The 26,677-nt window shown below is 38.7% G+C and overlaps 1 protein-coding gene across 1 annotated transcript in view; it reads right to left on the reverse strand.

The window, feature by feature from the left end:
* LOC139731932 (inverted formin-2-like) overlaps positions 1–26,677 on the reverse strand; it is a 111,169-nt gene that overhangs the window by 25,906 nt on the left and 58,586 nt on the right. The window contains exons 3-6 of the mRNA XM_071642807.1: positions 23,759–24,416; positions 10,138–10,253; positions 9,079–9,272; positions 376–396 (exon numbers count right to left, since the gene is read on the reverse strand). Coding sequence (XP_071498908.1) covers positions 376–396; positions 9,079–9,272; positions 10,138–10,253; positions 23,759–24,206 — 779 coding nt within the window. The 5' untranslated portion in view covers positions 24,207–24,416. The remainder of the gene's footprint in view (positions 1–375; positions 397–9,078; positions 9,273–10,137; positions 10,254–23,758; positions 24,417–26,677) is intronic.

A 26,677-nucleotide genomic window follows, 5' to 3' on the forward strand; every position in this document is an offset into this window, starting at 1 on the left:
GCAATGATTCGCCTATGGTATAAAGACCAAGTTAACGCAGACGCAGTATACATATTTGCGCATCTTTTAACATATTCTTTTAGCATTTCATAGATTTGGTTTGTAGCATTATCCTCTACTCTAATGTTATATAGTGTGGGTTTTTTGTTTTTGATTTTTTTTTTCAAACCTCTACTGAACAAGCCAACAATACAGCACACAGTTGCTACATGCCATTGCATCAAACACTTTACATGACCATAACTGGAACACAGGAAAACATAAAATTGGTAATAGAAATGTGTTTAGTATGTGCAGGCAAACTTTGCAAAGGGAATTTTAGGTCAGTCCAAGAAAAATAAAATCAAACAAGCAAAAAAAAAAAAAGTGTCTTACCTTAGTTCGCATGATTCAATCCTTTGGAAGAATAATTGAGAAGAAATACAGACAAATTGATTATATTCATAGACGTGGTAAAGATGAAATTCACACCTTATTTAACACAAATCAAAGCATCAGCACACGCAATGTGTTTCATGTGTACAATGTGTTTCAGAGAAGAGGAAAAAATCTAATGGAGATGGCAAGGTTGTCTCAACTCTAGGTAGGCGTAGGCCCCCACCAAATTTCGTAAAACATGATAGAAAAAAATGTGAAAATCACAAACAGGCAGTCTATTGTAAGCATTCCGGAAAACAGAATTGAAGAAGTAAAAAATCAAAGAGCAACTTGTAATGCTAATCAGAAAAATCAGTTTCACATGGATTCTCGCTCTCTCCTCTACATAACCCAGAGCTCTGATCATAGGATGCAGACTTTATCCATCAAGAAACATGCATTCTAGACACCTATACTGCTACAAGGGGTAATGTGAGAGTAGGGTGGGGAGAAAAAATGGAAAAAAAGACACTATGATTCACATTCCATTTGTGAAGATCATATTTCAAATCAATGAAAGGGGGGGGGGGGGAGACGGCACTGCATACAGGGAAACCGAGCTTCAATGGATATGGAAGGAGAAGCGGTTGCTAGGAGACACAATAGCGAGATGAAGAAAGAGGGCATCTCCAGGTTGAGACTGGTCTCCCCTAAAGGCCTGACCATACATATATCATATTGAAACACTTACCTTGACTGGGGGATTGAGGAGGAGCAGGAGAAGGAGGGGGGGGGGGGGCTTAGCTGAGGTGAGGCTCATAATGATCGACGAGGGAGTCCCAACATTTGCACACAACTTGGAGGCACAATGAATGGTCTGAGAGGCTCAACATCCAACCCGCCTGTGCCATTCACAATGACCTTTCCTATATTAAAAGCCCTGGGGATCATGGTCCCATTTGTCATACTCCCGTCTTGATGGCTTTCTCAAGAAAGAAAAGGTGGGTGGTAGAGAATACTTGCATATCACATTGATATGTCATCTCCTCCATTTTCTTTCCTTGTTGGGCTAAAAGGCTTGCTTGCGTTGAGAGATTACATTACATCATTCACATTATAGGAGCTATGAATGTCAGGGGGATATGACAAGCTCGCTGTTCATTGTGTTCACTGGTAGGTACACGGTGATATTTCACAATATCAAACAAAACACTATTGTGTACTTCAAAATGCTGAACCTAGCTTCAAACAAATGTGAGGGCTATCAAAATTATTTAATTTTTTTTTCTTTGGGAATAGAAATGGTATAAAGAATGGCCCTAGAACCAGCATCTGGGAGAAGTGACAAAAAGCAATAAGCCAGCCTCGGTGGTATTTGATATTAACTTATCTCATGAGTATATTGCTGCATACACAGAAACTCTCCTCATTCATGTCATTGTATTTATTTCATTTTATTTTTGTTTGTTTAATCTCCTCTGAAGATGATATCAAGCTGCAATGCTATTCCATATTTAGTTGACTTAATAAACAGGATGAAATCAAACAAATGTCAAATTAAGGCATGCATATTTTTGTTGGTCTACCACAAACCTCTCTTCCTCAAATATCAATTACAAAAGAAATGGGATTTTGAAGCTCCTTCATATTTTTACATCACATTCAAACTCTTTCATCTGATTTTTATGGAACTTCAGCTATGACTATTTATTTGATGTTATCGATTCATCAATGTCAATTTCAACTTGGAATGACACTGCTCTTCAAATTTATCTAAGAGCAGTGTACCAATCAGCTGAAATTGCTCATCAACTCCAGTTGGAAAATTATGCCCTGTATTTTTAATCAGTGAACTACACCACCACAACATTCATTACTGTAGCAGAATGCTTTATATCTCATGTCAACATATCTATAGAAGATAAAACAGGTAACATCGTCATGAAGATGATATTCATCACAAATAAGATGCTTTTGTTGTCTCGAATTCTTTATGGTCCAGGGCATATGTCACATGAGCTGTATCACTGAATACCCCATATGCTGTAACCTTGGAAGCCTCTTACCTTGAAATCCACATACATATGGATTAGACTTTCTATCACTTATTTTACTGGGTTAAAAGCCTCCACTTTTGACGAATTTATCATTCTAAGGATGGAGAATCCCTGTGACTTCAATATTCAAATCTGATACTTTTTGTTGTTTTATGCACTGTTACATAATTGAATAAATAATACAAACATTACCACAACAAAAAAGATAAATGGATTTCATATCTTTGCCATCTCTGCCATGTTAAAAAGCCTTTGATGCATATTTTGAATCATGTTTTGCTAGAGGCAATACATTTTTTGAAGTTCAGATTTCTGCTTTTTAAATGCATTTTGTAACTGCACTTCTTACAAATGAAAGTTGACTAGTGAAAAGTCCCGATACAACATCACTTCTGACATTTTTGCAGAGCTGATGCACATTTTCCCCATTACGGACATCTCTCGAATGACATCTTTTGAGTTCCCTGTCATTTCCTCTCTGGGCCTGATGCATGTCGACAGGGTAAAATTCTACTGAACTCTGGCCTGTCTGGTAATGTCGTCATACGTTAGAGTGCATACTCTTTTTCTTTGTCCTTGTTTACGTGTTACAACAGTGTCATCTTCCTCAAGAGGGGGCTTGCATGATATCCAAGAAAAGAGTAAGCCTAGATATGTCTGACTGGAAAAAAAAGAAGGAAATAATTTCACCAAACAAATACAGAGCTCCAGCAGCATTCTGTAGCATGCCCCACAGAGAAACAATTCTTGCAAGGCTTTAAGAAGATTTAAGTGTCAAAAGCAACTTAGCCAAACATACATTAATAAAAATAAAGAATGAACAGTTGGTATATTTTGTATTTTTTGGAAGCAGCAATATAACATATTTTTTTCACTACTGTTACATTAGATAAGTTCCTTGTATGACAGATAACCTTCAAATTGACTTACTTTTATACGCTGAATCAGATCTTGTATCCCATGTATTCCATTATTGAAAAGTGTTGTTCCAGAAAGAGTAAGCCTTTGATATCATTCCTAGGATCACTTTTTTTCTTTAAATCACATTTAATGGCATTATTCTAGATGTCCTGGATTTTCTTCCATTGTATCTTAAGTTACCAGATCTCCCTGTGTGTGGTACATGATAAGTAATTCTCTGTTATTGCATATCCTGCTGTTTTCACAACTTTGTCAAGACAGAGACAAATTTTACACAGAGACACAGGCAGATGATTGTCTAAAAGCTATTGATTCTTGCAAGTGGAAATGCAAAATTTGACACTTGCTCATGAGTCATATATGCAAATTATGTATCTTAACAAAAATAGCAGACTGCAATTAACATTACTTTTTGTTTAATACAGTATCTAATCTTTTAAAGGTCATCAAAGTTCAGCTTAACAAATCCTCTGTCACGCTTGGTGTCCTTTCTCCATCTCTCCTTCGAGATTTTCGAGACTGATCACATGATCTCATGTGAACAGCTGTACGTTTGCCTTTGAAGGCTGCACAAGGCTGTTGGCAATGCTCGTATGCTGCAGTAGGCTTTGGGTTACCATGCCAATGTGGCATTGAATTTTCTATTTGTAGCAGTGTGTGATTCACTTTAATACGGATGTGAATAGATGCTGCAGTGATTAAAACGTACAAATTGTAATCTCTCGCAAGTAATCTCCACGATGACAACATTCATGAGAATGATCTAGCACCCACCTATCTCACATTTCTGATATGCTGCTATACATCATCTGTCAGGGTAAAAAAGATAATTTTTAAAGAGCAAAATATGGGTGTGTGTCCTCTAAGATCAATTCATGAATGCTTGATGCTCAATGACATTTGAGAAATATGCATTATCATTATAATGCACCTGTCTCCTGGGATTTTTGCTCTATGACTGTGGAATCCATTCATCCCCTTCATAATTCTTCTTATTTAGTATAGGCCTAATATATATTATTTGAATATTGCATTTTTATGTGCGTATGCATGTATGTACTGCATAATGTTCATATGATCTACCTGTAGAAGATTTCCTTTTCATATAATGAACAATTCGATGCAAAACAAAAAGCACATATTACATGATAGTCACCTAGCATTGTTGCTATCATTTTTTAAAAGTTGCAGCATCCAACTTTTGGGTGAATCACAATTCATCACTTCATTGTCCACCTCTGGCAAAATATTTCACCGATTTCTTTAATGCACATAATTTAGTTTCACTTAAAGATTACATGCTCCTAAGATTACATGCTCAAATATCTGCCATCTTTTCCTTCCCATCTTCAATATGACAGCCAATGAATGTACTTTTCTGGTGCAAGTGACACTGATGCAGTGTAAAGTGCCCTGGACTCCCCATATCTGCAGGACATAATGTGACAGCTAACCCAGGGCCATGGTAGTGTTATTCCTCAAACCACACTGCACTCCAGGTATCACGGCAAATTGATGTTTTTCCAGTGAACACTCACCCCCAGTTCTTTCCTTTTTTTGTGCAGTGCTCTTTTTCTTTTTTCTTTCTTTTTTTTTTTGGGGGGGGGGGAGGGCATTGATGTTGTTTTTTGTTGTTGTTACTTATGTCCTCAGCTTGCCCCCTGTGCACTCAAATCCTAGAACTTGTCAAGCTTGCCTCAGTCCATGGTACTCTAAATCCCACCACTGATGGATTGTTTCCTACATAAATTACTGCTCCTGTCATGGCTCGCCCCTTCCTGCCCTAGTAGATTCCATGGCCCTCGCCTTTTGCAGCAAGTCAAATTTTACTCGATCGCCTTTTGCAGCAAGTCAAATTTACTCCAATAAAGTCAAGTCAAGTCAAGCAAAGCAAGTCAAATTCACTGAGTTTTTGTTTTTGTTTTTTTGATCACTCATAAAACTCTCACTTCAGATCTAATGTATTTCCTTGCAACCTAGATAGGCTATGTTCCACTCATCTTTAAACTTGATGAGGTACGTCAATTCTTTTTCAGGGATGATTACTTGAAACATTCCTAGAAACCCTTGAAGTACGTATTATGCCTATTTTAAAGCTTATAAGCCTCTTATTCCTCGTAAGTTATTTAATCTAAATACCAAGAATTATTTGTCTGTGTTTGTGAATACATGTGTGTGTGTGTGTGTATGTGCGTTATTTTTTCTTCTGACATACTCAGCTTGCTCACAGTTACACAGAAAGTTTCTTGGCCATGTTTCTTGAGAGAAAGCGTAGAAATGAAGGAGTACTATGCAAATGATGGAGGAATCCTCACAGATATCACTTTAAAGTCAGTTATGTTGCATTTGATATTCATCAATTTTGTTAACTATTGTGGATGAAGTTCCCTGTCATCAGAAAGGCATGGACACACAACATAACCAGCAGCCCACTATCTGCCATGACATTGGACTCTGAAAATGATCCTCTTACTATAGACTGCAAGATACATGTATTTCAGACTCACTGATACCTTTGTGACCTAGTGAGTGTATCTAGTGAAAACAAGGACAGTTCCTACTTCTAATATTAACCCACCCATGTAATCATTTACAATGACGTAGCTGCTGGTTTCAATGATGGCATATCACTTGCAACCTTGTTATACCTGTGGAAGATGATATGTATTTCAGTGGAACTTCATATTCCTGTATGTATACTTCCATCTAAGATTACTTCCTAGTCACTATACATTGATCCACACGGCACAGGGAGTATTCTTCCATCAACCCTTTGTGCCCATGCGCTACTGTAAAAGTGAATATTTTTGTGTGACTAATTCTTCACGCTCAGCCGAGTGAAGATGAGTTTCACATGTTTTTAATTCCACAGAATCTAGACATCAACTACTGGAACATATGGCAGGCAAGAATATGCGAGGGCTTGCATTTTCGCGCTAGTTTCTGGTTGCATGAAATGTGCGAAAATTTCCACTTTTACAGTAAGGTATACTTTAAATCCAGAAACATTCCCACATAAAACTTCTGCAAATCTAAGGTCTACTACACATCATGAAACTTTCAAGAATTGCCACTGGCATTCAATGCATAGTGTAGACAAAAACCTTTCACAAAATCTTTGCTCCTCATGAAATACGGGGAAAGTTTCATACCAAGAAAAATTTCTGGTTCTACAGTAATACTTGCCATGCTGTTTTATCAGCATTCAGATAATTCCTCCAAATCTAATGAAACTGAAAGTTCACCAGTCTACTAAGGTACGTGTATAGCAACATGCGCCTCAGTCCAACAGGAAGGCCATAGCGCATGATAGGGATTTAAAGAGGATTAGTTAATCTGTAATCATATATAACCATAAGTTTGCAGACTTCGGGAATCACCCAATCGGGGAAGACAGAACTCAAACAGATGTCCTAAACATCGAGTGACCCTTGGTTTGCCTCTGTGGATCTCTCCAGGGAAGTGAAACATACCTATCTACACAAACACAGGTACTGCCTAGCATATGATGGGCAGGTAAATAGGTCTCAAAATAAACAGAGCTCTGCTCGTAAGTTATTCATCATAGCCAATCAGTCATATGAGGCTTAATGGACCATGACTGGGGATCAGTCAAGCTGTAAAGTATGTCTGAACTGATTACCATTCACATGGGTAAGGAATCTTCAATCCACACCGCATAACCACTATACCATTGTCATTCCCATCAAGGATATTATGCACAAACACCAAAAATATTGTAATGAATGCAGCCAACATTGTGGTATGTATTCTGACAACTGGAAGGTAAATGGGGGACTACAAAGATTGTAGAACCTTTAGTCATTTTTTTATCTGCATGACGACAACTTCTATGCATTAGTGATAGCTTGATGATGATATTGTGATCGATAACAAAATGTAGAATCTATGGTATGGGCATACATCGTATATTCATGGGACAGTTGACTATAAATTGGTGTACAGATATCTCATTCTGACCTTGATACTTGACAAACCAAGCAACATGTACATAGCCGTTACCACTTGGCTTGTTCATGTTTTCTTTTTGTAGTGATCATAAGCTTTTGAATATCCTCTAATGCTAAATTAATGCAAGAAGCAACTTTCAGTTGAGCAAAATGCTGATGACAAACCTTTATTTCAAGAGAAATGGTAACATCTTTTTCTCAGAGCCAAAGGATCATGCAAATTGTACACATAATCATGTACCTATCAAAGAAATCAATCTATCAATCATAAAGATGGTCAAAGATAATGAAAGTAGGGACTTGTACAGTTAGGTTGAGTACAATATTTCCCCCATAATCAGCAAAGATTTTGTTGTAGCTTTCGAGAGGTTGCTGTTTATTTTCTCACGTGCCAGCAAACTGTGATTTATCCCATTTCAATATAAACATACTTTGCCACACACACTCAGGCTGTTGGTGTGACATATCATATTGAATGTATGCACATGTTGTAAGGAAACAAATGACATGGTAATTTCAGTTATACAATGCCATTGCCGGTCTGTGCCATTACATTACTGAGCACTCCTTTTCTGTGTTTATGGGTCTGTTTGTCATTTTGCTTTCTGCTGCACAACATACACAGAAATCATTTCAAATCATAAATTAATTTTCTGAGCGAATCATGGATAGGGTACTGTAAAACATGGTATATTCGCGGCATGAATTTTTCGTGAATTGGAGCCAACGGCCTTTTTTGCGGCATGAAATTTTCACGAACTGCCCCTGGCATCCAATGCATATAGTGTAAACAAGAACTTTCACGTGCATTTTAATTTCGCGAATCTTGGTGCTCGCGAAATTCGCGAAATTAAAATGCAGGCGAACATTTCTCGTTTTACAGTACCCATATTATGTGACTGTGATGCCAATTTCATGCTTCATTACTGCATCAACTCATGTGTGAGATCCACATTATCTTTGAATTAGATCTCAATATTCATCAAGAAGAACAAGAATTATGGCATGCATCTAGGGAAAGGATCTGACAAAGGAACTCTTTTTTTTTGAGCAATGTAGAAACAATTGCTCCATTTATAGAAGTTGGGAACATTTGTCTTGTTCAGTGCTCCTGATCAATCTTGTAGAAATCGCACACAATGTTTGTGTTTACTTCATGAATTGTTTGTGACACAGCTGGAAACACATGAATGCATATAATGCCACTTCCAACATTGCTGAGGGCTGTGCACAATGGCATAGCCTAAAATAGGGGGAAGGAATAGTTTCGAGGGGTGGGGGATGATACTGGGAAGATGAAAAAAAAAAACATTGCAGACAAGAAAATGATCTACTACCAAGGAAGCAGATTGACAGGCATTAGTGGGGCAAGTGGAAAACAATGGGTTAATATCCGAGTTTTGGTGTCGGCACTCGACAACAACGGGGCAGGAGAGGTATGACTCCGTAATCTTAGACTGGAAATCAAGAGGCTACCTGGCGAGATGGGATGCTATCTAAAACAACAGGGCTGGCTAAAATTGCCACGAAATTTAAATCGACACCAACCATTGGGTCAGGACACTTTTTCACTTCCCCTTATCCCACTGCGTAAGGGTCATTGAGCATCACGTAACTCAAAGACATTGTATGTAACTCTACTGCCGAATAAGTATGGCAGATACTTCCATCTGCACTTTTCCCCCCGCCGACGCCTGTGAGGACAAATCTCCAGTTTCGTTATCGGCGATTGCAGCTCCTGGGAGAGATATAAAGCTCGGGAGTTTCATTACCTGAGCTGTGTGAGTACATCGAGCAGCTGGAGACCAATGAACTCGTTCCTCATGTGAATCCGGGCGTCAAAGTCGGCGGTGGCTATCAGCAGGGCGTTGATGAAGCCGAGCAGGGTCGTCTTGTAGGGTATGATCTCCGCCTGCTTCAGCTCGTTGATGATGAGGCTGAAGCGGTATCGCTGATTCTTGTTCACCTGCAAAGAGAGTCAGACAACATTTCCTTGCTTGTACATCAAGTTTTTGTAGAATAACTACTATTCTTATTGCTGTGATCTAGGTGACCCACTACAACAAATGGATCCTAAAGTCACAGACGGGTGAGCTGAGAAAATAGAGTTTGAAGTCAGATCACCAAAATCTGTCAAAACGTTCAGATTTCTGTTTTTAACATAATTTTGTAGTCTAATGTATCTTCTATCATCTGCCGAAATTTCGAAGCTAAATGATCAAAGGAAAGGCCTGAAAATAGCATTTTTCTGGGCCATGCTTGGCTCGCCTGTCAGCGACTTTAGGATCCTTTTGTTGTAGCGGGTCACATATTATACAGCACTTAGGGTAGGATTCATTCATATTATTCATATTTTCATGTCTTCACAGCTAGCCTTAACATGCCAGCAAAGAGTTTACAAAATACATTCTTCCCAAGGAGTATCATCACATTAAAATTCTCCTATGTAAAGCCATGTACCATTTCAAGGCAAATTGAAACAACAAATATGAAATTACAAAACACCTTTGGAAGGGACTGAATTCTACTAACAAAGTCAAATATAACTTGGAGTTGAACATGGATATGGGGACTCTGAATGATACATTAGAAATGGTTATCACAATCAGAAGTAAGTAAAAGTGATCCCTATGAAGACTTTTAAGACTAGGAATGATCCCTCACCTACACATTACAACTGACAGGGCATCAAGATGAGGCAGCAACAAACTCTATGTGCATATAGATCAAAGTCAATATCAAACGTGGCTTATCTCCAATCTATGTAAACTAATGTAGATTGGAAGATGGGAGGACAGGAGGAGGGGGTCAGCCATGATGGGTGTGGTTACCTTGTAGTCCTCCAGGGCGTCGACCGCCAGCTCATAGCCCTTGTGGCTGTAGACACATAGGGCAGAGAGCAGCTCAAACACCTGCTTCTTCACTATTACATTCTTGGTGTCCAGGGCTGTGGAGAGGGATGGCATAAAAAATAGAGCAAATAGCCTTAATATCAATACACGTTTAGGGCTAGCTAAGGATGTACTTTGAACACATACACAAAGATATAATCACAATAGTTCTGCCCTTTTGACAACTTTTGTGGAAAAAATGACAGAGGCTATAGAACCACACATACATACAATGTACCACACATAGTAGAGCAGGACATGGGTGGGACTTGTTTGTAAAGAACATTTGAGATTTACTACAAATGTAGGTGTAAGCACAAATGTTCATTCACAATGGTCTGGCCAAAGGAAACCAAACACACTCTCTGCTTCATTACATTGTTAAGAAGGGGCAATTATATGCTTTTGAGAAAGAGGGGATTTTTTTTTTCTTTTATGCAGAGAGAGTGCAGTTACAAGCCAGAGATTTTCTTTTTCTTTTTCCTTTTCAAGCTAGTTCTTTCTTTTTCACTTAATGTGCATAACACAGAGAGCGAATTTGCTCTCATTCATGGAGATAACAGAAAAAAGAAAATAATCATAATACAATTTTTGTAAAAACCTTTCTTGTGAAAAGGAAAATAAATCAATGGTTGTCTTTTTGTGCAGCTTTTGTGCAGTTATCAAGTTTAAGTCTACATGTACATCTATTCTAGTCCATATGGACTAGAATTGCATTTAACACCACCTATTCCCAAACCAGACACAACCACACTCTAATCTACAAAGCATCGGCTATCCACACACACAAAAGAAACTCTGATATATGGGGCTGATAGCTAATAAATTAATTATTTCTACAGGTATGTTCCCATAGCCAAATGCTGAGGCATGGAAACAAAATTACATTTGTACCCTTAATGGGATTGCTGCTGGAATATTTTAGATGTAATCCATTAAGCACATGTCAGTCTGGCTATTCAAATTGATACTACATTGTACCCATCTGGAATGATTTAGAAAGAAATTGCATGTTTTAATAATGAACTGACTACAGCATCGACCTCAAATATTACAATGTAAGTATCTCTCAATAATAGATATCAAACAAACTCTGTCCATGAATACCTTTTGGTACTGACTGATTGACTGACTGACTGATTGATATATTGATAATATCATTTCCATCTCTTGACATAAATCAAGGAAATGAAATACACTAAACACAGAAATTCATATTGAACTATTTAGATACATAGTTTCTATATAATCAATGCACATACAAGAAGTAGGGAAGGCAGAATGCTCAAAATAGCTTAAGAAGAGCAATGCCTCGCTGAGACACTGGAAATACAGAAGAAAATATCTAATATAGAGAATGTAATGAAATGAAAAGATATGGTACAGTAATACTTCATAACCCTACTCCACAAAGTGTGATATGCTTGTCTTTTCCCCCACCCCTCCTCTCCCATAATGGCAAAGAGTATTAAAAGCAAATGTGACTATTTCAGCAATTTTGTTCTAGGAAGTATTAAAGTTTGCTATGCAATGTATTACATGCTATACCAAGCAGGGTTCCACACACACACACAAAAATTGCTGCATTTACCATCATTATTTTTGTCATTATTTCATCAGCTATATCACAGGCAGGCACAGAGTGCTAGTCCAGCAGTGAATGCAATCTTTAAGCAGATTAGATATCATATTTCATGCTTGACTTTCCTTTTTAGCTCAAATCTGATTAATTCCTGTGGCTAATCCTGTCTATCCCAGCTTTGGGCAACTTCCTAATAAATTATGTTTGGGCTCTTATCCCATAAATGTGTAGAAGGATGGATATTATATTCCTGTAGGGTGAAAACCACATACAAGCATTGGACAAAGCCACTATCATAATAAAAGGCAGTATAGATCACTCTTAACACTAATTCTCATGAGCAAGTGGAAGAACAAATTAGTTTTTGAAATTCAGCTTGTGGGCAAATACAAAGGGATTGTATAGTATTGGTGGAGATGAGGATTGGGCTTTTAACTTTTTGTGAGATATCAAGAAACCACTCATAAACTAGTACAAAGCATACCATTCTAAGAGGAATTCAAACTTTATTTGATTAAATCGGTTTTGGAATGGTTGAGACATCCAAAAACAAAGTAAAACAAAGCAATTGTAATAAATGGTGGGTCCCACCTTTAATTAGGATTGCTCTGTTTTGGATATCTCAGCCATTTCAAAACCAATTTTCATCAAATAAATGTTGATTTCCTCTTGGAATTACATGTTCTTCCAGATATCATAAAAGGTTTCTCATTATCTCATCAAAATGTTAGAAACATGAAGTTAGGTCTCAACCAAAACGATACGATCCCTGTAATACCCATAAATGCAAAGTGGTGTGGTATTTTTCTTTATTTCTTTCAATTTCTCTCTCTGTTTGTGTTTGTCTGTCTGTCTGGCTATATATCTTTCTTTCCTCATTTATGTGATATGTACAATTGTATACAAATGATGCACAGGATAGAGTGTGTTAGTGAAGGTGCGGCGCGCTCGAGAGTATTGACAATGGTGCGACATGCACGAGGCGCAGCCGAGTGCATGTTTGCAACCGTTGTCAAAACTCGAGAGTGACCCGCACCTTCACTAACGCCACGAAATAATCCTGTGCATCATTTGTTTTATAAAATGGGTCGAAAACTAACAGCATTATTCACGTACCTTTGTGGGTCAATACCAGTCAGCTACATGTAGCACTCTCTCAAAAGTCAAGATGTCCGAAGATGTTCGTCCCAAACATTTACGCACATCGCACTCGGAAATCCCGCACATAAGTACTGTGCGTATGTATAAGAGTATACGTACGCCACGTGTTATGCACAAGAAAGGCCGCCGGCTGTTGTGGCAGCCCGAACTAGAAGTTGTTTACAGGATTGACAGCGCGTATAGTAGCGCGTGACGCACTTGTAACAACTGATTGAGTGCGCACTGCTAGTGTAAACATTGTGACGTACGTCAGGCCCCGGCCGTGCATTTACTAAGAAATTAATGCACGCACACGTGACTCATTTCAGCGCTTCCAATTGGCTACATTCTTGAACCCATTTTATAATGTATGATACTGTATACACAAATAAAGTACAAACTTTTTTGTTGTTTTCATTCTAATTGATATGCAGCACTCTAAACTTGACGTTTTCTTATAGTGTCAGTGCTCTGCTTTGTCCATGGATATCCTATTGAAAGGGCAAGCTCTGTAAGAAAAGAAATCGAACATCATGGTGCCAAGTTTTTTAAAGGCGGAAGGGGAATTCAGACAGACATTCACACATTTCAAAAGAAACATCAAACACCTGAAGAGACATTTAACCCCATAAATAAGCCACTCACTATGAAATCATACTTGTATACTGGCACATACACTTGACACTGATAGCATGTACCGTATTTGGGAATAGCTCTTTGAATGAAAGATGAGCACTGCGAATATCATAATGCACATGGATGTATCCAACACCCACTCTGTCTTGTGATTTGGTTCTCATCTATCCAGGTGCAAGCCTAATCCAAAACTTTGATAACTAATGTAATACTGCAAACCTGTCACATTGGGTGGAGTTCTGTTTGAAGGCCCTCAAAGGCAGCTGTTACACGCTAACGAGGGGACATCATAATAACAAGAGACCCGCGGGTCTAGCGCTCACCTGAGTATCGCAAGTTCACCTTTCATGCAGTCACTAATCTAAATTATTCACAGCTCTACCAAAATTTGACCAGGCATTCTCAAGTGGAAGATGAAAATGTACAATAAGGGCCCAATTTTTTTAAGATTCCTTAATTTGGGGGGATTGGGGCCCCCTGGGGCCCTCTGGGTGGGGCATGGTGCCCAGTTTGATAAATTGAGATCCTGACCCCTAGGGATGCTACCTGCCAAGTTTGACAAAAATCCATCATGAGGTTTTCAGGAAGAAGATGAAAATGTACAATTCAGGCCCCCATTTGGACCCTTCCAACCAACCCCCCCCCCCCTACCCCCAAGAGGGGCACCCCTGGATCTCCTATGAACAAACTTGAAACTACAGTCATTAATGTACTCACTCATAGTATTATCTCAGCTCTATGACTTCTGATTCTAGAGAAGATTTTTAAAGATTCCTTCATTTTGGGGGTTTGGGCCCCCTGGGGGCCCCCTGGGCGGGGCATGGTGCCCATTTTAACAAATTGAGATCCTAACCCCCTAGGGATGCTACCTGCCAAGTTTGGTGAAAATGGGTCATGGGGTTCTCAAGAAGAAGATAAAAATGTACAATTTAGGCCCCATTAGGACCCCTCCTCACCCCCCCCCCCCCTCCCCTGGGTCCCAAGGGGGGCACCCCTGATTCTGCCAAGAACAAACTTGAAACTACAGTCATCAATGTACTAACTCATAGTATTAACCTAGCTCTATCACTTCTGGTTCTAGAGAAGAAGATTTTTCCGGATTCCTTAATTTTGGGGGGTTTGGGCCCCCTGGGGGCCCCCTGGGTGGGTCATGGTGCCCATTTTAACAAATTGAGATCCTAACCCCCTAGGGATGCTACCTGCCAAGTTTGGTGAAAATGGGTCATGGGGTTCTCAAGAAGAAGATGAAAATGTGCAATTTAGGCCCCATTAGAACCCTTCCCCACCCCCCTCCCCTGGGTCCCAAGGGGGGCACCCCTGATTCTGCCATGAACAAACTTGAAACTACAGTCATCAATGTACTAACTCATAGTATTAACTTAGCTCTATCACTTCTGGTTCTAGAGAAGAAGATTTTTACAGATTCCTTAATTTTGGGGGGTTTGGGCCCCCCTGGGGGCCCCCTGGGTGGGGCATGGTGCCCATTTTAACAAATTGAGTTCTTAACCCCCTAGGGATGCTACCTGCCAAGTTTGATGAAAATCGGTCTTGGGGTTTTCAAGAAGAAGATGAAAATGTAAAAAGTTTACGCACGACGCACGACGGACGACGCACGACGGACGACGCACGACGCACGACGCACGACGCACGACGCACGACGGACGCCGGACGAAGGGCGATCGCAATAGCTCACTTGAGCCTTTGGCTCAGGTGAGCTAAAAAAGTACAATGTATACCATCAATGGGAAAAAAAAAATGTAGATCCATGATTAATGTGTCTCCTTTAGAAAGGAGCATAAAGAAAGAAGAGATAGAGGAAAAGAGAGAAAAACAAGACAGGAGAGAGAAAGAGAGATGTCAAAAAAAGTTGGGGAGGGTTCTCTAGTAGAAAAAAAAAGTTAGCATGCATGAGATCAAGAATTCAAAAGGCTTGAAAGGAATGACAAATGCCTCCAGGTAACAAAGGCTTTTGTGCGTTGAGTCATTTAAAAGATCTTGAGAAGTTTCTGCATGCAGAGACACTCTGTCCTGCCTCACAATTGGACCAGCAGCGACAGTTTTGTGCATGCATGTCTACTTCGTCATACATGTAAAACCTGTCGCTACCGAAGTAAGACTGATGTAGACTCATCACCAGCACCTTTCATTTATTATTCAAGAGCCTGGCTATCTAGTATTTGCACTTTGCAAAGAAACCTCTTGAATTAGGCATATGTGTCTGCCACTATCTGGTAGCAAAAGAAGAAAATGTGCATTTGTCACAAGGTGTTCACAGAGATCTGTTTACTGTAGAAATATGTAAATTTAGCCCCACCGTTGGTACGGGACTATCCTTAGCCCACTTTCTGTTTACACTCGTTTTTGCCAAAGTGGGCTAGCCCCACCGATAGTACGGTACTATCTGGCCCTGCAAAATAGCAGGGGTTAGCACCGCAATTGCGGTGCCAAGCAAGTGAGTGTAAACAGAACGAAAAAATAATCCTGGGCTAAGCGAAGGAGGCGAAGTCCGACCCTCACTGACCAATCAGAAACAGGTAATCAAGTGCTGCCGTTGCGTGCGTGTACGTGTACAGTACACAGCGTAATCATGAATATTCATGTGGTTTGGAAAGTCCGGGGCTAAGAAATACGAGTGTAAAAAGGTCAGTTTTCTCCTTAGCCCCGGACAAGAGATAGTACGGGACTAATTGGTGAGTGTAAAAAGCCGAAAAAATTGGTACGGGACTAACGATAGTCCTGGGTCAGAGAAAGTCCGGGGTTAAGAAACACAAGTGTAAAAAGCCCTACACGTACTGTACAGCCAAATAATCCAACCCAGGCAATAGTTTTTGGTTACAATAATTCAGATGGGAGATGGTGTCCAGATCAAAGGTTCTTAATCGCCACGCAGCCGTAGAAATTGTCATTAAAGGCTCAAGTGAAAAAGGCATTTGCAGAGCAGCTAATAATTCCTTCAAAAATATCTCCAGAAAACTTGCTCATCATACATTGTAGCATAAATCAAAGAACTCTAACTTATCACCAAAATAGAGCAACCGGAAGTCCTAATCACTAAATTTGTAATTACATCAGAGAGGTATCTGGGTGATGCAGTATATATACTTGACATACAGTGTAGGCACCATGCTAGAGGCACACCCCATTAAGACTGATATGATGGTACATCTGAATCACATTGTTTTAATACTTGTATCTCACTTTAATATATGGGGAATGAAACCAGCTAAAGGAATCAACTATACAGTCATGATGGCAAGGAATTACAGTTTTATATAATCCACATGCCTAGAGCTGACTGATTTGTCCTCTGAAACAGAGTTTGCCTCATCTGGCTTACAATGAGATGTATCAAGCAGCCCTTTTCTGATAAAAGTATAAGCAATACCAGTACAAGTATGTTTATAATATCTGCATTAATTACTATGTCAAATATGTATATTTACAAGTCATTGTAAGGAGGAATATCTGGAAGCATTATTCAGGATCAAACATGGAATTATGACCACACAATTTTGATTCTTGTTCGATGAAGTGCATTCCCAGGGCAAGACAGTACAGAAGAGCTTGTGGTGCCAAAAAACGAGAGAATAAGGAAACAAACAAACAACAAAGTTTCTGCATGGTTTGTATGCATGAGATAAAATGGACACTCAAGTTTACAATTTATACTTTTAAAATGTTAATCACCAGGGGAGGGGGATATTTGCTACTGACACTATAGATCTGACAGAAAGTTGATTCATTTCTTCTTTCCAGACACCTCCTGATTTTATAATCTCAAAATGTTAGAACATACATTGTATATGATCCAAATGTGAAAATGTGTAAAAGAAAAAGACAAACTCGGGAGGGTTTGAAGAGTGCCATGGCTGCCTTTAATGGAGACCCTAATCTAAACTGTCAAGGGTGATTAATCATCCCCAGTTTACAGAGTGTGAAATGATGGCATTTTGCGATCACAGATTATGCATCATTTCCAAACGACAGCACACACCCATCAGCGCAAAGTACCAAGGAATGTCCCAAGTGTACATACAGCAAGAGATGCACTTCAAAACATTGCAAAGAGATGGTTCCAAAAGCCCTACCGCATTGTCACAGTGATTGTGATCATACATACCTAATATTGTAATAATTATACTGCCTATGATAATTACTTTCAATATATTTAATTTTGACTACATGTATCGTCAATACATTGTTGTAAAATCATCATTTTATTGAATATGAAAATAATTTCCAATACAATTGATTTTGAGCACTGTCCTCACAAAAGGGTAAAATATACATTCTTCATCATTAATATTCTTATTTGGGTGTGTGATTGATACATGTAGAAAGTCCTAAGACATTCTGACATTCTGTGAATGGTAATATTCTCATCAAAATTTGAATTAGAATATAAGCCATCTGTACGGGGGAAAAATATGACTTCATCTCACACACTACGGTACATGTAGCTCATTTTTAGGCACTTTTCACTCATACTGCAGCTATTGTCTTTAGCATTCAGAAAACCTGTTCCTGATGTTTCAATTTAATGTGTAATATTTTGAATATTCCTTGTACCTGATATTGATACAATCTGCTACTTGACTTACAAAATTAGAAATAATGATATAAACATACCAGCCCCTGGTCCCTCTGTATTGTGAATACACAGAAGATAAATAGAATCCTATGTACATATTCATTTCAGATTGCTTTCAAAAAGATTTTTTTACTGTTGCACTGCAAGTAATGATTATCATTGAACATTAGGTAGGAATGTTTATCATGAGCACAGGAGTGGTAATCTACTTACCTATTACAGAATGCAAATTCATTGGCATTTTGTTGCAGTTTTTTTTTTTTCCTGCGAAGATTACACTTAATGTGCCACCACCAGAAGCACAAAAGATGACTAATGTAGGCCTCTGAGGCATTTTTTTTTTCTTTAGCTGTATGATCATTCATCTGAAACAGAAGGGTGTGGGTGAAATTTGACTTTTCTAAGCAAAGCATGCATGAATGCATACTCTATTAATAATGGAATTCAATGCACCATTTCCACAAGACTGAACATGCAAAGGAAATGTGGCAACGAATTCACAGGCTTATTGCCAACATTCAGCCTTATATTTTTTGCAGTCAGCACATGGAAAGTTTTTTTGTGATAAGTGTGGCAGCATTTGAAATCACTTTTGGTAGTACTTATATACAATAATGTACTATTATAATAAGCAGTATTCATCAATGTGTGTATGTACACTATGCTAATGCAATACTGTATACGCTATAATTTTCGCGTACATAAATTTTCGCGAATTGCCGCTGTCACACATTTTCGCGAGTGGTTAGATTCGCGATTAGGGAACCAGAGAAAATATGAAGTGGCAAAGAAAGTGTGAATTTTCAACTTACTAGCAATAAGAATGATACTAGTTATACACTGCATGAAAAATACTTCACCAAACTCTGCGAACTAGTAAGTTAGAATTCAACATTTTTGAAGTGGTTAAGTCCATCGCGCTAGATTTCTGACGAGTGGTCCCCTTGCGATAATGGATTGGCTCTCTACAGTACTCGTAAGTAGACGTGGACGTGCTATTATGTACGTAAACAAGCTTAGCCAGCATGGTCTGTTCGGTAAGCCATGACATGGTATACTAGTACTGAAATGTTCGTATCATCAAGGCAAGGGATTCATTTTGGAAGGTAATATTTTCATGTGTTGTTAATTTCCCGAATAGCACCCGACTCGCGAAATTCGCGAAAATAAAACCCCCGCGAAATATATAGCGTATACAGTAGTTTATAACCATCAGCGGATAAAAAGAAACGTCTAGATATAACAAAGGCATGAGTCACTTATTTTGAGAAACTGTGTGAAAAGAAGAGATGGAACTTAGTGAGACACCCAAGGCAACATTTATTCATTGAGTGCATAAACAAACACTGTATTCCTGTCACTTGTTTTTATGCAGATTGACTTTAACAGTGACGGCCACAGTTGACTTGACAGCGGGACAATGTCCACAGAATCAACAAATGTCACAGGAACACAAGTTTGAGCAGAGTCTTCTTTTTCATTGAGTCATTCAATTTCTTTGGAATAAACATTGAAACGTTTTCTTCCATATCAGCCAACAGATATAAACACACTCACACACTCACACGGCTTTTCCACAGGTTCCTGATGAAGCACAATTTTTTTCTGTCTCATTTGCATAGCCAACAACTATGGTAACTTTTAGTAAAAAAAAACCCACCCAATTACAGTGTAAACAAAGAAATAAGATAAACAAACTTCAGCTTTCATTATCACAATTGGTAGATTCGAATAACAGCTGACACTTGCCTAATACATCTTCACTGTTCTATAGGAACAGTTAAACAGTACCTTAAAACTTTTGTACAACAACTGTAAGACAGAATGACAATTATTCGTCCAAGTCCTGGATTATAAAGCCCTATTACCCCTTGCTATCCCAATAGTTTCATGGGATGTTTCCTCTATTTGTTCCCAAGCTACACAAAAATCCTGTTAATCAACCTTGGGGAGTACACTCATTACCTTTTATCAGTGGTATATCACATCTACCAAACTTGCCTACCAAAGAGAACTTATCTTGAGCAAACATCATATTGGATATCTATTACATAAGGGTTGCTCCCTTCAAAGAGACTTTGCTAAATACACATTTCAAATGCAAAGTCAAAGGAGATGTTTGCTTGTTTTCCTCTCGCTGATAGCATGTACTAATCAATTACACCTAGATATCCAGAAATGACTGTTTAACTCATGCATCATAATTCTAAGGTGGCCATCACTGGGCTGATTTACTTGCGTATGTACAGTGTACATGGAACACTGAATAAATTCCAATGTTTGGGGTTAAAAACTTGTGAAGTTATAAAAATTGGACTGACCAGCATCTTGTTGATACTATATATGGTAGATTCGAAGATATAGTACATTTTCCATTTTCAGTACTGTATACATGGTATATTTTGCCATGTTTTTATTACTATAAATTTCAAAAGTCAACTGATATTTGCAAAATTAACACCTTGTGAAGATTACCTCCTGTCACACAAAGGCACTATCATATTCGATTGAAGGTGGAAAATCATTAATGCTTCTCTGGAAGGAGAAAAGTGTTCATTTTTTTTATTCCATCCCTTATTATTAATCACAAATTCAACTATTTGCAAAGTCTTTCTATTTTGTTATGAATCAGGAAATATTATGCTTACGAAATATGTATGTTGTCCTCAGAAATCTGTCTAAGTTATAGGCTTTCAGTTATGTATGCTGTACATGGAGAGTATATGACAATGTCTCCAACAGTGGGAATTTTAATGCCATACAATTGTATGTTGTGATAAAGTATCTTGATGTATGAATAAGTACATTCACTCAAAAGAATGCAAAGCAAAATTCAACCAATTTTCAGGTTCAGCATCAGCAGAAGACATTCACACTGTTTTGCTTTGTAGACAAGACATCTAAAAGACAATATGTTTCCATGTGCAAAACAGCTGTCCTTACATTGTTCCTCACAATAAAAGCAGGTCTGCTATGATGCGATTTGCTTTACTTTTAAATATAAAGAGATAGGAACAGTCTTTAACTCTTTATGTGCCACGTTCGCACGTCCGACTCAGTCGATGGCATGCTAACTTCGCATATTCTGCTCAAATCTACAAACCCGCCCAAACTGATCGATAAATCGCCAAATGACGCCGTACAATGAAAGCTTTTCTCGCGCTTGCATTTTTTGTGGTGACTGACTATCAAGCGGTGTTCCCTAATAGATTTGCGTGTAAATTCTAAGTTTCTGTCGCTGTTTTGTGTGCAAAATCATACCTGTATAGTAATGTAGCTACAGGTCATTTCACACAAAAACGATCATCGAATTGTCATGAATTTTTATCCACTGAGGCAAAGCTTGGCATTTTTTCTACAACTTTGCTCACTATATGTTCAGATTAACAGAAATTTATAGAAGCTACACAGATTTGAAAAACAAAATGTTTTCTAAAAGCATGACTATGTTGGTGTCTGAGAATAATGTGGCACACATGAGGTTTCCACCATGGCACATAATGCAGACTATTAAAGCAAGTTCAATGAACCACAGGATTGCAAAGCACAAAGTAGCTCGGTGAGGTGTGAATGCATTGAAAGTCACAATGGCTCACGTTCAAACCTGAGCCATCGTGGTTGTATGGGAATTACGAGTATAGCCTGAGCATGACTCTCATGGATTGTATCAAATTTTTTTCTGGACTCATAAAAGCAAAATAAGAAGCCAGCTAGATTTATTAGTGTCATGGCCTAGTTCGTATCATATAATGATGTTCATTTCTGATAGAAGAGAGATATTTTCATTGTTACTTTGATATTAAGAAAGGGTGTGAGAATGATTGTGTTGCCGATGGACGTAGAGCAATCTACTTTGCATTTACACATGTATGCTTTGTGCACATTGATGTGACAGTAGTGACAGTGTGTTTTTTTTCCCTCAAACAATGTAAATCAATGAATCATCAAGTGTAATTCACTGACATTGTATGTGTAATACTTGGGTATTTTTCCTTTCCTTTAAATAAATAACAGTAGATGCATAAAGGCATCAAGATATCTTGACAAGCATTGGCAGTGCTCATAACATATGTTCTTTAATAGAACTGTCATATAAAAAGTGGTCATACCGTATTTATGTATACAAGCACAACGTGTATGAAAATGCAAGGAGGCAAGCACTTGCACATAACATGTATGATGTACCATTACAGCATGCATGGTGCATGAAAATTGAAATGAGTATTTTGGAACTGAAGGATATTTCACAGATATTTCACACTTATCCCTCCTGGCAGCTAGGATTTTCTCCCTCTCTTTCTTTCACTTATTCTGCAGGCAGTATAACACAATATTTCCTGCAGCATCTTCTATCGTGAAATTGATTGCAATATGATACAGTGCAGTGACTTCTGGCACGATCGAGTGAGGAGCATGCAGTATAACCAATCTGTGATTAGAGATACAATGTACATGTTGTACGCTTGATAGTTGGTTGTATGCTGTAGACAAGACTACTACCCATGACATTATTCTTACATGAAATATGATTGTATCCATTACTGCAAAACATATTATTTTCATAGCATGAAATTTTCATCAAAGTTTCATAAATTGGAGCTGACCACTATTTTTGTAGCATGAAATTTTGACAAACTGCCACTGGCATTCAATGCATATGGTGTAGACAAGAACTGCATTTTAATGTTCAAAGTTAGGAAATGCAACTGACTGACACTCTGTCCTTCGTACATTAATGGAAATACCCTCACCCCCCCCCCCCCCCCCCCCCCGCCCCCTTAACAAGGAAAAAAACCCCAGAAATACAAAAACATTTATAACATAAAAACAACTTGATGCAAGAATGTCATCAATTTTGAAGTTTGGGACTGCTGATGCCTGTATGATACACAATGTAGGCAATTAGGTAATCTACGTGAAATGTGTTCACTTTTATAGTGACCAGCATCATCATACAACCCTGTATGATGATGGTGATGATGCAGATGGAACACAATGTTTGCCTTACTGGTTCCTGAAAAGGAAGACAAGCATCATATAACTCTGATGTTGTGGGACTTGGGATCCCACCGGCCGCGGAACTTGAGAGCCAAGGTGGATCACATCGTATGGCCGAGGGGCTCAGGCGAGCAATTCAGAACAGCTATTTATGGTATAGGACAGGTGGGAAATACACAGGACATGCTGTACTGTAGAGGTGGGGATATTTCATGTGAATACAAAGTGTACATGTATTTTTTGCACTTGACCAGGTAAGATAGATTCTATGGTTTTCTCATGAAGAATACATGTGTACTTCATCATAAATCCTAACAGAGTTAAAGGGAAGTATTGATGGAGGGTTGAATGATGGAGACAAGATCAAAAATATCTTCCGCCCGACTGGCTGTCAAGCAGAAGATTTGTAGTCTAGTGGATGTGATTCCTGTCCTGTAATCAGGAGATCATTGGTTCAAATCCAACCAGAGTACGTATGCCCACAATTTTTTTTTTTAAATCATAGAATGTAATTACTAGAATATTAGAAAACTGAATAATCAGTGCTTATTTACATTGATGAAAAGGCAGTTTGTCAATCAGTTGAGAGATCATAAAGTGTTTGAAGGACTCACCTCTCGCCAGTTTCCTGGTGAAGTCTGTGCTATCGATCAAAAAGTCCATCCCCGTCTGAGAGTTCATGACAGCCTTGATGCATCCCACAATCTCCACCTGGAGGTAGGCGTCGGCGATGCTCATGCCACGCCCGGACAGCCGCTCCACCACATCCAGGAGCACTTCCAGCCCGTCCAGCTCCAGGAAGCCCTCCAGCCACTCAGTGGAGCCCGTCTGGATCCGCTTCTTCAGACCCGTGTAGTTGTTGATAGACGGGATGCGCAGGAGCTGTATGCAGAGCTCGGGCTCGCTGTTCTCCAGGCTGGCTCCACTGTTGTCATCTCCCCCACTGCTGACTTCTCCCTCCGCTCCTCCTCCTCCTCCGTCTCCTCCATCCTCACCGGGGACCCTTCCCTGCTGCTTCTTTGAAAGAGTCCTTCTTGCAATCCCTGACCACTTCTTCAACATGATGTTCCTTTTGATGCCTTTTTGCGTCAAATCAACACTCTTGGGCAGTGAGCAGTTCTCACAGCAGACCAGCCATGTTTACATTTGTACCTTTCAATACAAAAATTGTCATGATCTGCTCATTATCACACCAGCAATTTCGGTCAGCAAGTGCTCATTTTGGAGAACGGTCATCAGCATCTCAGGTTCATGGCGACTTCAGTTCCTCATCTGCAGAAAATAGGAAAAGAGAGACCTAAAGTTTGTTAACTTTTATCATTTGTGTCCTGTATTTGTCATAAATAGTCTTGACTAGAAACTTGATGTCCTGATACAAACTTCAAATGCTGCAGTTTATCTATGGTCTACTTTTTAATAACAAATATGATTGATATGGGATTAAAAAGCCCACATCTGTGAACAGATAAAATCTACTCGTTTATTCTTGGAACCTTCTTTTCTTTGAGAAGAGACATCTGAGCCACCAACAAAACAAATTCCAACTTGTTTGTGTACTAAACAATTACTACATCAGTAAATATCACTGCATGTCAGCTCCACAGTTCTATGCTTTAAACAAGCCCAAGCCAATTTTTTGCTTGTATAAGTGAGGGAGGCTTCACTCAAACAACCAGGATATTGACCTCCTTTGAAAGACATGACAAGATCCTCCACCCCTCCCCCAATCAATGGCAGCAGACCCCTATTGTCAGAGGAAAACTTTTTTTCAAAAGTGACAGAACAAAGAACCAGTCTACCATTGAAGACTGTGAGTTGAGAAAGTTGGATAAAGGGTGTCTGTACTGTAGTCATCCTGACTGCTTTCAATATCCATGTTTGTCACCCTTCCTATTCATGTTATGTCCTCACCTGAAAACTGGATTGATGAATACATGTCCCTTGATAACCTTCAAACAGTTCTTCATTATTGTCAATGATAGTCTGAATGTAGCACCACCAAAGATGTATGGAATACTGATAGAACCTCATTTGCAAATTCTCAGTTCTCTTTTCATGCATGGATCTTATAAGTCACCTGAAAATATCAAAAAGGAAAATGCTGGACCAAATGTGCATATTCTGTAGTTCTCTGTTCATGATCCATAATGTAGGCTAAAAGTCACGTGAACATATCACAAAGATAAATGTAAATGTAATGGCAATAATATGTGTCATCTCATTTCTCTTTTTCTAATTTCAAAGACCAATGGAAAAGTTCTCCCACAATACACATCCTGATAACATACATGTTGATCTTAATTGATGAACACACATAGGGTAGCACTGCAAATCAAAAGATGACCACTTTTGCATGTGACTTTGCATTATGTGATTCAAATCTCAGAAAAACCCAAGAATAAGTACAACCAGATATTTGTTCTGAGTGCAACTTTTTGTCACAAGGTACCAGTATTTTCACTCTTGCTCTGCACTACGTCAAGTGAATTGGTGGAAAAGAGCACTTCCCACAGCCATGCTTCTCATGTTTCCTTGGGCAACAAGGCACCACAAAGAGAGAGGAGAGTCCTTGTAAATGAGCTACATGTATACAAACATGATGATGGTAATAATGCAACTACAATGTATAATGTACCAATTGCTAGTACTACAATACATGTACACTGTACTACAGTACTAATGATGATGATGTTGATGATGTTGATGATGATGATGATGATGATGATGTTGATGATGATGATGATGATAATGATAATTATGATAATAATAATAATAATAATAATAATAATAACAATAACAATAACAATAATGATAATAATAACAATAATAAAAATAACAATGATAACACAGCAAGTTTGGCCTTTCTCACGTTTTGAATGTGCTTGGAAAAGAGCATATATCCCTTAGCATCACACAGAGTGTAGAACTGTGGTATACATTGTACATCACATACAAATATCTCGTTCCAACAACTTGATACATCATGTTTGTTTGGTGGAAGCTATCTAATTTATGATACAACATTTTATCTTTTAGCGATCGTGAATTCTGTAATCTCATTGGTCAATCAACCACTTGATATATCCCGTATTACGGGGATATGATGTCATGATACTGTATTACACAGCCAGCTGTGTGTGTACCAAAGACGCTTATAGGAAAGTGCGCGCTAATCCTGTACAAAACAAATGGACAGCGCGCGGTCCTCAAGCGTATTGCGCACATAACCTGAGACCACTAGACGCTTGATAAACAACAGCAACTTATATCTATCTGGCTACTGCACTGCAGTATCTTATGGCGTGTACGTGTACGTATTTGTATTCGCGCATCACATGCAGTAATCAGCTCGTGAGACGTACGTAGGCGTAAGTCAACATGGTCATGGCTGACAGCCGGCGATTTCAACATCATTCACGAGGGGAAATCAGCGAGAAGAAGGTTAGCACTTACACTAAAAGATAAAATCGTTACCCCCTGCTTGTTCTTACGAAATACGGGAAATATCTACGGTCTGGTGCCATATTCCATTC

This window comes from Diadema antillarum, unplaced genomic scaffold, assembly GCF_040938485.1.
Source record: "Diadema antillarum isolate AM-2024a unplaced genomic scaffold, OU_Dant_1.0 seq00000388_RagTag, whole genome shotgun sequence".
NCBI lineage: Eukaryota > Metazoa > Echinodermata > Echinoidea > Diadematoida > Diadematidae > Diadema > Diadema antillarum.